The sequence below is a fragment of the Salvelinus fontinalis genome, chromosome 17, assembly GCF_029448725.1.
Source record: "Salvelinus fontinalis isolate EN_2023a chromosome 17, ASM2944872v1, whole genome shotgun sequence".
Lineage (NCBI taxonomy): Eukaryota > Metazoa > Chordata > Actinopteri > Salmoniformes > Salmonidae > Salvelinus > Salvelinus fontinalis.
Genome location: NC_074681.1, coordinates 35,645,419 through 35,657,627, shown reverse-complemented (window position 1 = coordinate 35,657,627; position 12,209 = coordinate 35,645,419). Strand labels below are relative to the sequence as shown.

At 40.9% G+C, this 12,209-nt stretch overlaps 1 protein-coding gene across 1 annotated transcript; it reads left to right on the top strand.

Moving 5' to 3' along the window:
• The first annotated feature begins 2,710 nt into the window (after nucleotides 1–2,710).
• Nucleotides 2,711–6,754, top strand: LOC129814604 (cytochrome P450 7A1-like). Its single transcript, XM_055867778.1, has 6 exons — nucleotides 2,711–2,933; nucleotides 3,696–3,936; nucleotides 4,057–4,661; nucleotides 5,330–5,460; nucleotides 5,587–5,765; nucleotides 5,871–6,754. The coding sequence occupies exons 1-6, from the start codon at nucleotides 2,851–2,853 to the stop codon at nucleotides 6,168–6,170; spliced, it is 1,539 nt and encodes a 512-aa protein (XP_055723753.1). The 5' UTR covers nucleotides 2,711–2,850; the 3' UTR covers nucleotides 6,171–6,754.
• The last annotated feature ends 5,455 nt before the right edge of the window (nucleotides 6,755–12,209 follow it).

Below are 12,209 nucleotides of genomic sequence, written 5' to 3'. Positions count from 1 at the left end.
TGTACCTATGATAAAAATTACAGACCTCTACATGCTTTGTAAGTAGGAAAACCTGCAAAATCGGCAGTGTATCAAATACTTGTTCTCCCCACTGTATAATTTTTCTTCCACTTTGAGTATTTTGTGTTGATCCATTTTAACCCGAAATTGTAACACAACAAAACGTGGAAAAGGTAAAGGGGTGTAGATACATTCTGAAGGCACTCTAGTTGCCTGACAGAGTAGTGTATAAATACCTTCTGTCACAAATTGTGACACCAACCTAACACATTAACAGGATTCACAACCACCAACATACCCATTCTCAAAAATGGTAGACTCAGTCGGGGTCTCAACTTACTGTTGAGAGTAAGAATAGTAAAGTACACAACATTTTGCTTAGGGTCTCCCAAAAGGCTAGGGCTGGCTCTGACTGCAGATGTGGGTACACAGACCTCCAAACCACTGCGAGTTCAGATTTGTTGTGGCCCCCACCCCCATCAAAGTTGCCAATCCCTGCATTAGGTGATAGCTCAAATTAAGGAATGATTGACCTTCCTGACTGTTAACTGAATGATATGAGAGCCGTCAGCCACAGGTTGCCACAACCATGGTACGGGAGTAACCTTTTATCCAGGAGTGACCTGTGTGGAGGCGGATGGATTTAGGTTACTACAGTCTAAACTCAAAGGGCAGGCGGGCAGGAAAGTGGTGATGCAATCCCACCACATCACTGGACAGAAGGGGCTTTTGGTTGATGACTCACATTTGTAGTAAATCTGAAGTTATGTAATGTAGGGAGTTAGTGAAAGAAAGAAGGAAAGAAAGAAGGAAAGAAGGAAAGAAAGAAAGAAAGTAAGAAAGAAAGAAAGAAAGAAAGAAAGAAAGAAAGAAAGAAAGAAAGAAAGAAAGAAAGAAAGAAAGAAAGAAAGAAAGAAAGAAAGAAAGAAAGAAAGAAAGAAAGAAAGAGGGGTTTGGTATGGTTTTGTGTACACACACAAGTGCAGAATTTTGTAGAATTTTTCATGGATTCATCTGATCAACTGATTTGAGTGTCTTTTTTTTGTACATCTATTAGGGAATGTTTTAAAAGTTTCACATTGTGAAGTTTACAATAAAAAATTAGCAAAACTCCTTTCCATCTGAGACTGCAAGGGACATAATACAAACAATGAACAATACTTTAACCTTGAAACTATCAGTTGGCATGACGCCAGGGATAAGGACAAAACCTGTGTCAGCAAGTCTTTTCAAACTGTCGGTGAGGTGAAATACATGTCATCTCTTTCGTGAACAGCTAACTTAATGTTGAAACACACACACACACACCATCACAGGTATTTCAGTGTTCCATCAGGTGGACAAGTCCCATCCTGTTCACATCTTCACTGGCTCATTCCAACTTTTCCTCTTTAATCAATCTCATGATTTCATCTTGAACTGTCTGCTGTGTGTGCATAGGGACTGCATTTGGTGAGATGGGAAGAAAATAAGTATAGTCCTTCGTTGGTAGGTAGTCAGGCAGACATGAATGAACATAAATGAATATCTTAGTTACTTATTTTTATCAGAGCATCATCATGTGGTTTGGAGAATATAGGGGAAATTAATATTTGTAACAATGTATGAGGAAAGATGCAATAATCCTCTTACTTAGATCCTGAAAATCCATACACTCTGAGGTCAAATTGTCACACTTTTGAATATGAATTAATCTTGAGATTGAAACCCTATTTTAAGAGCAGTGTCACTCAGTGCCAGCACTACATAGTCTTTACTGATGAAATTACACGTATTGTTCAACCACAAAGATCCTGACATGACAGGTTACCTATTGTTCAAGCATGTGTGTGTGACTCACAGCTACTGCGTGGACATAGTCACTTGTCCAAAACAACCATGTAGAGAGGCTCTTTCCAAAAAGCTTACATCATCTGAACATAACATACTGTTGAGACATTGGAGGCTCTTTCACTTCTCTCTAGTTATATACTAGGTTCCACATATCTGACTAATCTCCTAAGCTGTAGATACAAGAGCTGCTGTTCTCTATAAAAGGCTGTAAATGCACTAGAGGGTAATAATAATGTACTGCATGTAACTGTTCTGTACTGAGGGTTCATGAGGTATGGGGAAACAGTTATTGTTCAAGATAATTACCTCTTGAGTGCAAAAATATGAATTGTTTTGATATTTATGTTCTAAGAGTAGCTGAAAAATAATACTTTGCCTCCTCCACCTAGTTACTGGTCTTAACAGGTCAAAACAAGCGCGCGCACGCACACACACACACACACACACACACACACACACACACACACACACACACACAACACACACACACACACACACACACACACACACACACACACACACACACACACACACACACACACAGTGCGAGAGAGACACACAAAAAGCATCAAAGACCTTGAAATCTATTTGCCCACCCAGCGGTGCTATCAGGTACAGTCTGCTGTCCTTCAGGTGGAGTTGTCCATGGACTACAGTCAAGGCCATTGTACAACTCACACACACACCTCCATGGAATTCCTAGAGACATCTAGTGTAATAGGTAACACTGGCAAACATGTAACAGGAGGGCGGTGTCTTGGCTGCACTTGCCAATCAGTCATCCCCACTGCTCTTTCGCTTCATGTCCCTCCCCATGGCTTGTGTGGAGCACCATATAAAAAACCTGAATCAGAGCTTAGGATGCCACGAGCACAGTTTCCAGAACCTCCACTGTCATCTAGCTGAATTCTCTCTGCCAGGGAGTTACACTAAACCTGACCATTTGCCCTCTCTAGCACCAGGCACCTTTTGGTCTATTCTCCACACAGGTATTTGCCACTAGCATCTTAAGCAACCATGATCATCACTGTCTCTTTGATTTGGGTTGTGGTGATCAGCTTTTGCTGCTGTCTGTGGCTTGCTCTGGGGATCCGTAAGAGGTAAGCAGAGACCCACGCATTTTATAGTAAAATGTCCCTACATGCAAAATGTTAAATGGAATTCAATGTTTGATGGTCAACAATCGAATGAAGAACCCAGCATAACATTGTGGAATGGAACACGTGGCTGATAATGTGAAGGCTTGGGTGTGGTATTCCTTTTAAATTGTACAACAAAATATTTACAGCTAACCCTTTTATTGTTTTCTTTCGTTGATGTTATATGGTTTTATTTGTGTCACCTGTATTGCTCTTAAAATATAAATGAGTTCCATGTTGCAAAAGGTTATTCATTTTTATGGAGACTTTAGTGATGTCTACTTGCCAAAAAAGCCAGCGGTAATTTCGTGACATGCAGTTCTTTATTATGTTGTACAAACCTGATAGTTATGTATAAGTGGTAGTGTTATTCTGAGATTGCTGCAGTGGCATTGGGTTTTGTTCTGCTGGATGTGACTTACAACTTTCCAAAGTTTTGTAATTTGAGTACATCTTTTTTGCACATCACTAGAGTTATTCTGACATTACCTTGTTGTTGTTTGCTTTGGGTTTATAAGACAACATTTAAATTGGGTTCAGATACAAGTATGGATTCATTGGACATCTTTAAGTGTCCTTTGGATGTTGCTTAACTCACGTATTTTATACATCTCATGTCTAAACATCACCTTTGTGTTTCCTATGTTCAAGTATTTCCGATGGCTTGCTTGGGCATTGCTTTATCATTGTTATGATGCTAAATGATTGTTGTTGCTCTTCAAGAAAACCAGGTGAACCACCAGTGGAAAATGGTTTGATCCCATACCTCGGCTGTGCCGTCCAGTTTGGAGCCAACCCCCTGGAATTTCTCCGGAGCCGACAGAATAAATATGGGCACATCTTCACTTGCAAGATTGCTGGCAAGTACTTTCACTTCCTGTGCGACCCTTTCTCCTACCACGCCGTCATCCGCCAAGGGAGGCATCTGGACTGGAAGAAGTTTCACTTCTCTACCTCGGTCAAGGTAAAGACATGCCTAACTAAGAAGTGTTGTTCAACTAAATGATGATGAGTTAATCTATCCATATCTGTCAATACAGGCTTTCAAGAGTATTAAATTAAACCTCTCTTTGTCTCCACCCAGGCTTTCGGCCATGACAGCATGGACCCCAGACACGGTTACACCACAGAGAACCTCCACCAGACCTTCATGAAGACCTTGCAGGGTGAAGCCCTCCCTTCGCTCATCGAGACCATGATGGAGAACCTGCAGTCGGTCATGCTGCAGTCAGACACCCTCAGCCCGAGCAAGGATCGCTGGGACGTGGATGGCATTTTCGCCTTCTGCTACAAGGTCATGTTCGAGTCGAGCTACCTGACACTCTTCGGCAAGGATCTGGGTAACGACAAGAATGCTGCGCGCCAGGAGGCCCAGAAGGCTTTGGTCCTCAACACTCTGGAGAACTTCAAGGAGTTCGATAAGATCTTCCCGGCGTTGGTGGCTGGGTTGCCCATCCATGTGTTCAAGAGTGCCCACTCTGCAAGGGAGAACCTGGCTAAGACCATGCTGGCTGAGAACTTGAGCAAACGCGAGAATGTATCGGACCTGATCTCACTGCGCATGCTGCTGAATGACACCCTGTCGACCTTCAATGACCTGAGCAAGGCCCGCACCCACGTGGCTCTGCTGTGGGCCTCGCAGGCCAACACGCTCCCCACTGCCTTCTGGAGCCTGCTCTACATGATTAGGTATGTACAGATGCCGGATCTTAATTTGAGCCAGCTTGCTACAGCAGGAAAAGTGTCCTGCAGCAACAGGACATTTTAAATATTATGTGGATTATAATACATGGACATTTCTATAGGGGTTGATACATTTTTCGTTAGGGCAAAACAAGTCTGAAATGTCAATCCTTTTTAAAACTCAAATACAATACAAGTTTGCATTTCCTGCATTGCAGGAAATTCTCAGCAACAAAATAGTGATCAAATTAAGATCCTACATCTGTACAGCAGGGCTTAGTCTCATTCCCATCCTTAGTGTATCCACCATAGACTTGTGTCAGAAGTCTGGGTAAGTTTGGCCAAGCGAGACTGTCCGAGTCTCAAACAGCTGAACATAGATGCTGTGCTCATTAGGGTGGAGATAAGGGCTGAGTAATGTATTTTGTAACAGTCCTGTACAGTAAATTGGCATTCTCATCTACTGACTGCGACTTAGTGCTAGCTCACAGTAACTCCTGCGATAACAGAGGTGTCAAGAACCACTCATTGGAGAAACATAGCATTTCCTTTATGTCATAGAGCTGCAGAGAACAACCTTGTCCAAAGTGCATGTTGGGAATATTGTGATACATGATCTGTATAGTCTGAACTTGATGGTTTGACTTACCCTCCATCTTGTCTTGCCTCTTCAGGAGTCCAGAGGCTATGAAAGCAGCCAATGAGGAGGTGAAGAATATTCTGGAGAGTTCAGGTCAGCGTGTCAACCCTAACAAACCACAACTCACTCTCTCCCGGGAGGACCTGGACAACATGCCTGTAATAGGTAAGGGGAAGCTGCAATATACCAAAACTGATTTAGTAGATCTTTTTACAAAATCATGTTTGACACCAAAGTCAAGCTGTCCAGTGAATATGGTATTATAAAGAACCATGTCTTCTTGCCCTGCAGACAGCATCATCAAGGAGGCCATGCGTCTGTCGAGCGCATCAATGAACATCCGAGTGGCCAAAGAGGATTTCCTGCTTCACCTTGATAACCAGGAGTCGTACCGCATCCGCAAAGATGACGTCATCGCCCTCTACCCCCAGATGCTCCACTTTGACCCCAAGATTTACGAGGATCCCTTGGTGAGTGATGCTCAGTGTCTTTCCTTTAAAGATGAAAGGCCATATAACTAGGGTTAGGAGTGTGTCAATCGTTCCTCTAACTCCCCTCTCTCTGTCAATCCACAGACCTACAAATACGACAGATATCTTGATGACAACGGCCAGGAGAAGACAACGTTCTACAGGGAGGGACGCAAGCTGCGGTACTACTACATGCCTTTCGGCTCGGGGGTGACCAAGTGCCCCGGGCGCTTCTTCGCCGTGCATGAGATCAAGCAGTTCCTGGTGCTGGTTCTGTCCTACTTCAACATGGAGCTCCTAGACTCAGCCGTTAAAGTGCCTCCTCTCGACCAATCACGTGCAGGTCTGGGGATCCTGCAGCCCACCTATGACGTTGACTTTCGATACAAACTGAAAACTCAGTAAGACGGACTCCACTGATCTACTTTCTTAACAATGTAAATTGTACATATTGTATATTTAAGAATTGAAGCCACAATGATGTACATAGGCTGCAATGTATTGTTATAATGTCTTTTTGAAGTTGATACGCAAAACAAAAGCCACCGAGTGGTTTGTGATCGCCTCAGAATGGTAGCACTGGCAAAAAGCCCATTTTAGGAGGAGGCCCGTTTCGAAAGTGACATTGGTAGAACTCCATATAAGTGTTATTAGTCATATTTACTGCATCTTCCAGTTAATCATCATAACTGTATCCTTATTGTCGACCTCCATCTTTGAACTGTGAAATCATTCAACATTTCAGTGGTAATTCTGTTTGCGACCCTAACTATCACTAGTTAGTTGGTAAATGCCACTATTTACTGTGATGTTGAATGGCTAGAGTAATGTACATTGTAGTTCCATTGAAAGATTCCCTCTGCTAGGATGAAATACATTTTGGTCATCTGTATTAATGTTTACTTTGATATACTGTACAAAACAAGTATTAAAATGCATGCAATGTTTACTTTGATAATACTTTATAAAACTAGTGTAAAATCAATACATTTCTATAACGGTGTATTGTGTCATTCATTTGTTCATTCAGTCATTAGTTTGATCACTACTCACACAAACATACACAAAGACAAGCCACACTCTCATGGTATTAGGTAATTCAATAAACCTCAGATAAGGTATCTCTCTCTCTTCTACATTGGAAGGTAATGTGGTACACCAGGTGCTGGTGTCCCATCTCAGGTCCATAAGGGCTTTGTGGTTAGTACTATTTGGGTTTTAATTAGAAGACTAGCCTTGAAATTAATAATTTAGAAGATATCAAGACTATGACAAGATTCAGTAAGTAGACCTATAGAACAATTGGTCAGCTCCTAATGTCCTGCGGTAACTTGTCCAGTCATCATTAGATCATAAAACATTGATCGTTGCATAGATACAGTCAGGTCCATAATTATTGGCACCCTTGATAAAGATGAGCAAAAAATACTGTATGAAATGAGCTATATTGTATGTAAGAAACGGGAAATTCTATTATTTTATACAGAGAAAGAAGTAATACAATAAATCCAGTGACATGTATTCATGGGTGCCAAAGGAAGCCAGGCTTCCCCAAAAACGTGACCAAGAGAAAAATCGAAAAACATACAAAAAATGTATTTCGTCTCTGTGTGTTTCATAATTTTCCTTCAATTCGCAAGAGGCCGAATGTATCTCACCGGAGAAAGTATCCGAATGAGCAAAACAGCGCCCCTCTGTCTCTGTATTTGTAGGCCATCTATCTAATGTTGTCTGGTCAAAAAGAGCGTGACATTGTTGCCGCCCATAGTATTTAATACAAGGGAAGCCAGTGAGCATTTGGCCTCCCTTGATAAAAAAAAGTATAATATAATAGCCAATCAGTGTTGAGCTAAACTGAGTGAGCTGTGAATGGTCCTGGCGCACCAACAAAATGTGTCAAGGGAAGCCAGTTTGGATTTGGCTTCACTCCTATTACATCGCATTGAGAGAAATACGTAATTGACAGAAACAACTTGTTGCATCTCATTGTGTTGTCGTCCTCCGGTGGCTAGGTAGCTAGCTAAAATTGGCACTCTCCTAAATTAGCAATGGATGGAGATAGGGATTTGGACTTGTGGCTTTACTTAATTCTCCGTACTGGCCAATGATTATAAAGGTGATTCTGATCCATCCGTAAATTCTTACATTGTGCCCCTGGACTGAGAGGATGGAACTTCAATATGTAGCTAGATGTAGAAGGCCAATGTTAACTAGCTAACGTTTCCCATGAAAGGAAGTTAGGCTAGCGAGGAAGTACTTTAGCCACGTAGCCTAGGACATAAAAAAAAAAAATTGTGTACGGTATAACAGAGTCATAGACCGTTTCATCAACATGAAAGAGAGGAGGATGGCATTGGCGTTTCTCTACAAGTAGGGGGAGTCAACATGTTTTTTCAACTTGCATGCACGCAAACACACACAAAAATCAGAACCATGGACATCATATTCAGCTTACGTTGATTGGACTAAATTGTTTTTGGTATCTTTTAGTTGTCACTGTATTAGACTAAGCATAGGTGATTTGATTATTTTGATATGTTGAAATTGAAATGATGCTGGCATAGTAGAGGCAGCTATTGTTTTCTTTGCAACTTGCAGTAACTCTCCATAGTTCTAAATCAAAAGTTGTTTAGTAGTCCGAAAATGTCGAAAACATTAACTTCCTTGACCATACTGTAGGTCATGTAACTAACTGTTTGTTACATGCAATATGCTTTGTGGGCTTCACCGGACAGAGGTTGCTCTCCGGTTTTGTGATGAAACAAAGGTGTGGTTTAATTTATTCTGCCACTGTGTCATTGTATTGTCTCGGCCTTAGGCATATACATAGGCATATACACTGAGTGTACAAAACATTAAGGACACCTGCTCCTTCCATGACAGACTGACCAGGTGAAAGCTATGATCCCTTATTGATGTCACTTGTTGGCAATTTTTGGGGAAAGCCTGGCGTCCCTCGGCATCCATGAATACACACCACTGGAGGATAACAGCTGAGCCTTGTTTGATGAGATTGGAGAACATTCCGGGAGGGTGTTTAGACCATTCCTCCATGAAGAATCCTACCAGATCCATGATGTCCTTTGTCTGCTTTAATGGACTGCCCTCTTCAATTGGTGTGCATGGCCAAAGAGCTCTATTTTCATGTTTCTGACCATAGTACCGCCTGGAGTTTGATAAACGCCATTGGCACTTGGGTTGGAACAGGTGCTATGGTCAGATAACATGAAAATAGAGCTCTTTGGCCACACAACCAGTGGTGGGTTTGGCGTTGAAAACAGAAGCATATGCATAAAAGTACGTCATACCTACGGTAAAATATGGTGGTGGATCTTTGACGTTATGGGGCTATTTTCCTTCCACTGGTCCTGGGGCCCTTGTTAAGGTCAACGGCATCATGAACTTTACCAAGTACCAGAACATTTTAGCCAAAAACCTGGTTGTCTTCAAGGAAGACAATAACCCCAAGCACTAATCAAAATCCACAAAAAAATTGTTATTTGACCACAACATCAACATTTTGCAATGGCCATCTCAGTCTCCGGACTTGAACCCCCTTGAAAGCCTGTGGTTTGAATTGAAGAGGACAGTCCATAAGAGTAGACAAATCATATCAAGGATCTGGAAGGATTCTGTATGGAGAAATTATCTAAGATCCCTCCCAATGTGTTCTCCAATCTCATTTAACATTTTAGAAAAAGGCAGTGTCGTTATCCTCGCCAGAGGAGGGTGCTAAAATACTGAAAAGAGGAATCATTTGAACCCCTATCGTTTTTATATATTTTTTATTACTTCTTAAATAAAATATATTTCTTTGAGCAATTGTATTCGTATAAAATAATATAATTTTCCCTTTTTTTGAGATCAAAATAATACCTCAGTCTGGAAATTATTTATTTTATACAGTATTTTTTTCTCATCTTCATCAAGAGTGCCAATAATTATGGACCTGACTGTATGTGTGCCAGTTGGGCAAGACATCAACCCCAGGACGATAAGAGAACCAGTAGGCACAGTGTCACTGGCACATCGTAACCCCAGCTGCTGCCGTCAGCACAGCTGTCTCACCAACAGGCCAACGGGTGCATTTGTGAACTACCGTCTGTGAAAGTAGTTATTGGATGAGCATTTCATGCCTGAGGCACAGCTTGGCTGAGCTGCCTTAATGACTGCAACACAATTAATAACTTTGATCCTATTTTATCTGTTTGTTGTTTTATATCTGTGCTTGATTTAATCCCAAGATGATGTTCTCGCTGTAGTGTTCTGACCGAAGAACCCATCTAGCTTTATTTCTTTGGAATTTGATCTGGTTATATATAACCTATCCCCAAAAGCACATCCTTGATGCTAATTACGCTTCAGAAGTGAACATGTACGCTTAGATTGACTTGTGCCCAGGTTGAATCTCGTTTAAACTAACTTGTGATTAAATTGTACTGCAGTGTTTGCTGTTGAAATATTACTGTTGAATTGCTTGTTTGCTCTTCAGAGAGCAAACATTTCCTTATCTCCAGCTGATGCAGGAGCTGTTAGTAAAGGCCATCAAATTAAACAGTTGAGTTTACCACAGTTCAGACCCAAATCTGCCAATGTGGGCTACCATCAATCATATACCAATACCATGGTACTGTATAACGGAACTATGTTTAAAATACAAAAGACAGGATAACATATTTATTAATGATAACTTTAAATATTGAGTCTTTCTTCACTTTAGGCTATTCAAGGTGTTATACAAATCCTTTCATGTTAGAGACTCATGGGATACACTGCAGTCTTAGTTCTTACAAATGTCACCATAATGCCAGAAACTTTCATAACTCTGGTTTAACTTTCCCTAGCCTGGCACCAGTTCTGTAGCTATGTGCTTTACCCTGATATGACATGTACAACATGACCGTTTGGCTTAAAGTACATACAGATCTGAGATTAAACAAACCTTTCCCACCCTTCCAGCCTAAAGTAAATCTAAGACAAGAGCCATTCAAAACAATTGAAAGTGTGACCTTTGAGCAGAGATGCAATCATTGATTTGCGGTCTGAGCCACAAGTGCGGGTTGGGAGAGAGTGTCTGTGTGAGGTCATGTAACTGGAACTGGGGTTACTCTGGGGCAAGATGAAGAATGCTATGAATGAAATCTGTACAGCTGGTCATTCATTTGGTCCCTTTGTTGTTGGGTGACTAAAGTTCAAACAGAGTTTAATGGAATTGCCCAATCTAGGGGGCTAATGCGTGTGCCCCTCTGAGGGGTAGGAAGAAGTGACTAAGGGTAACCAAGGACCATCCCCTAAATCAACTATTAATTCACCACATTTTCACAAACAATGACACGTCTAAATAAAAATACTTTCGTCACATTGTATATAATAAATATTTATTGATAATGAAATTGGCTCCTCTCACCAGGAATGCACTCTAAATGTATATCACTAAAATGTGATTTGATTTCAATTTAGGCTACCTGATAAATCGTCAATAATGAATTTACGTTAATCCACGTCATACCCAGTGTTCTAGAATGTAAGTGTTTGGTTAGCCGACATCTATAACTTCTGTTCTTATTCCCGGTGTGACATAAAAAATGAAATAGTTCACGAAAGTTATGCACTGGGCATTCACTAGTCCTGAATTAACGGACTGATATAGTCGTCTGTAGCACAGGCAACAAAAAGTTTTTCAAAAGAATTCTCAGTACCCCCACATCTTCCCACGGCTATGGAGTGGACACATTGTTTGCAGTGTTCACAAACTAGGCCTACGTTACACTTGTGAGAAAGAAGTTTGATTTATTACATAACATTTATGTATTTTTGTTTGGAGCACTCCATCTGTGCATGAGTCTAGTTCCTCTTGCTGCGTTTACACAGGCAGTCCAATTCTGATATTTTGCCCAATTATTGGCAAAAGAGCTGATCTAATTTGTCATAAGTATATGTATACAGTATACGTGACCTGCGCTCCTCATTTGGGAGTCCTAGCCTAGGGAGGTTACTATGAGTTGTGAGAAAAGTATTGAAAGTGTTCAATTTATTAACTGTGATGTTATTTCGGATATATACAAATGTATCAAAGTAAAGACGGATATGTAAATTGCCTTTTACATTGTAGAACCAGTTTATTGGTTTACAATTTGATAACGGTATGGTCATGTATGAGGCCAAGTAGGTCTATGGCATATTCACCATTGGATCACTAAGGCTGCGTTTACACAGCATCCCAATTTTGATATTTCTTTTCACTAATTGGTATTTTGACCAATCAGATAAATTCTGAAAAACATCTTGTGAAGAAATCTGATTGGTCATAAAATACCAATTAGTGGGGAAAAAATCATCAGAATTGGGCTGCCTGTGTAAACACAAGATCTGCAAATATTTTTTTATTTTAAAAAGATAGCACTTCAATCTGCCTTGAATTCTGTTGATTTCCTGCCCTTACAA

Coding starts and splice junctions, on each gene's coding strand:
- LOC129814604 (XM_055867778.1), top strand. CDS start 2,851: ATGATCATCACTGTCTCTTTGATTTGGGTTGTGGTGATCAGCTTTTGC. Junction 3,937..4,056: donor ACTTCTCTACCTCGGTCAAG/GTAAAGACATGC, acceptor GTCTCCACCCAG/GCTTTCGGCCATGACAGCAT. Junction 5,766..5,870: donor AGATTTACGAGGATCCCTTG/GTGAGTGATGCT, acceptor GTCAATCCACAG/ACCTACAAATACGACAGATA.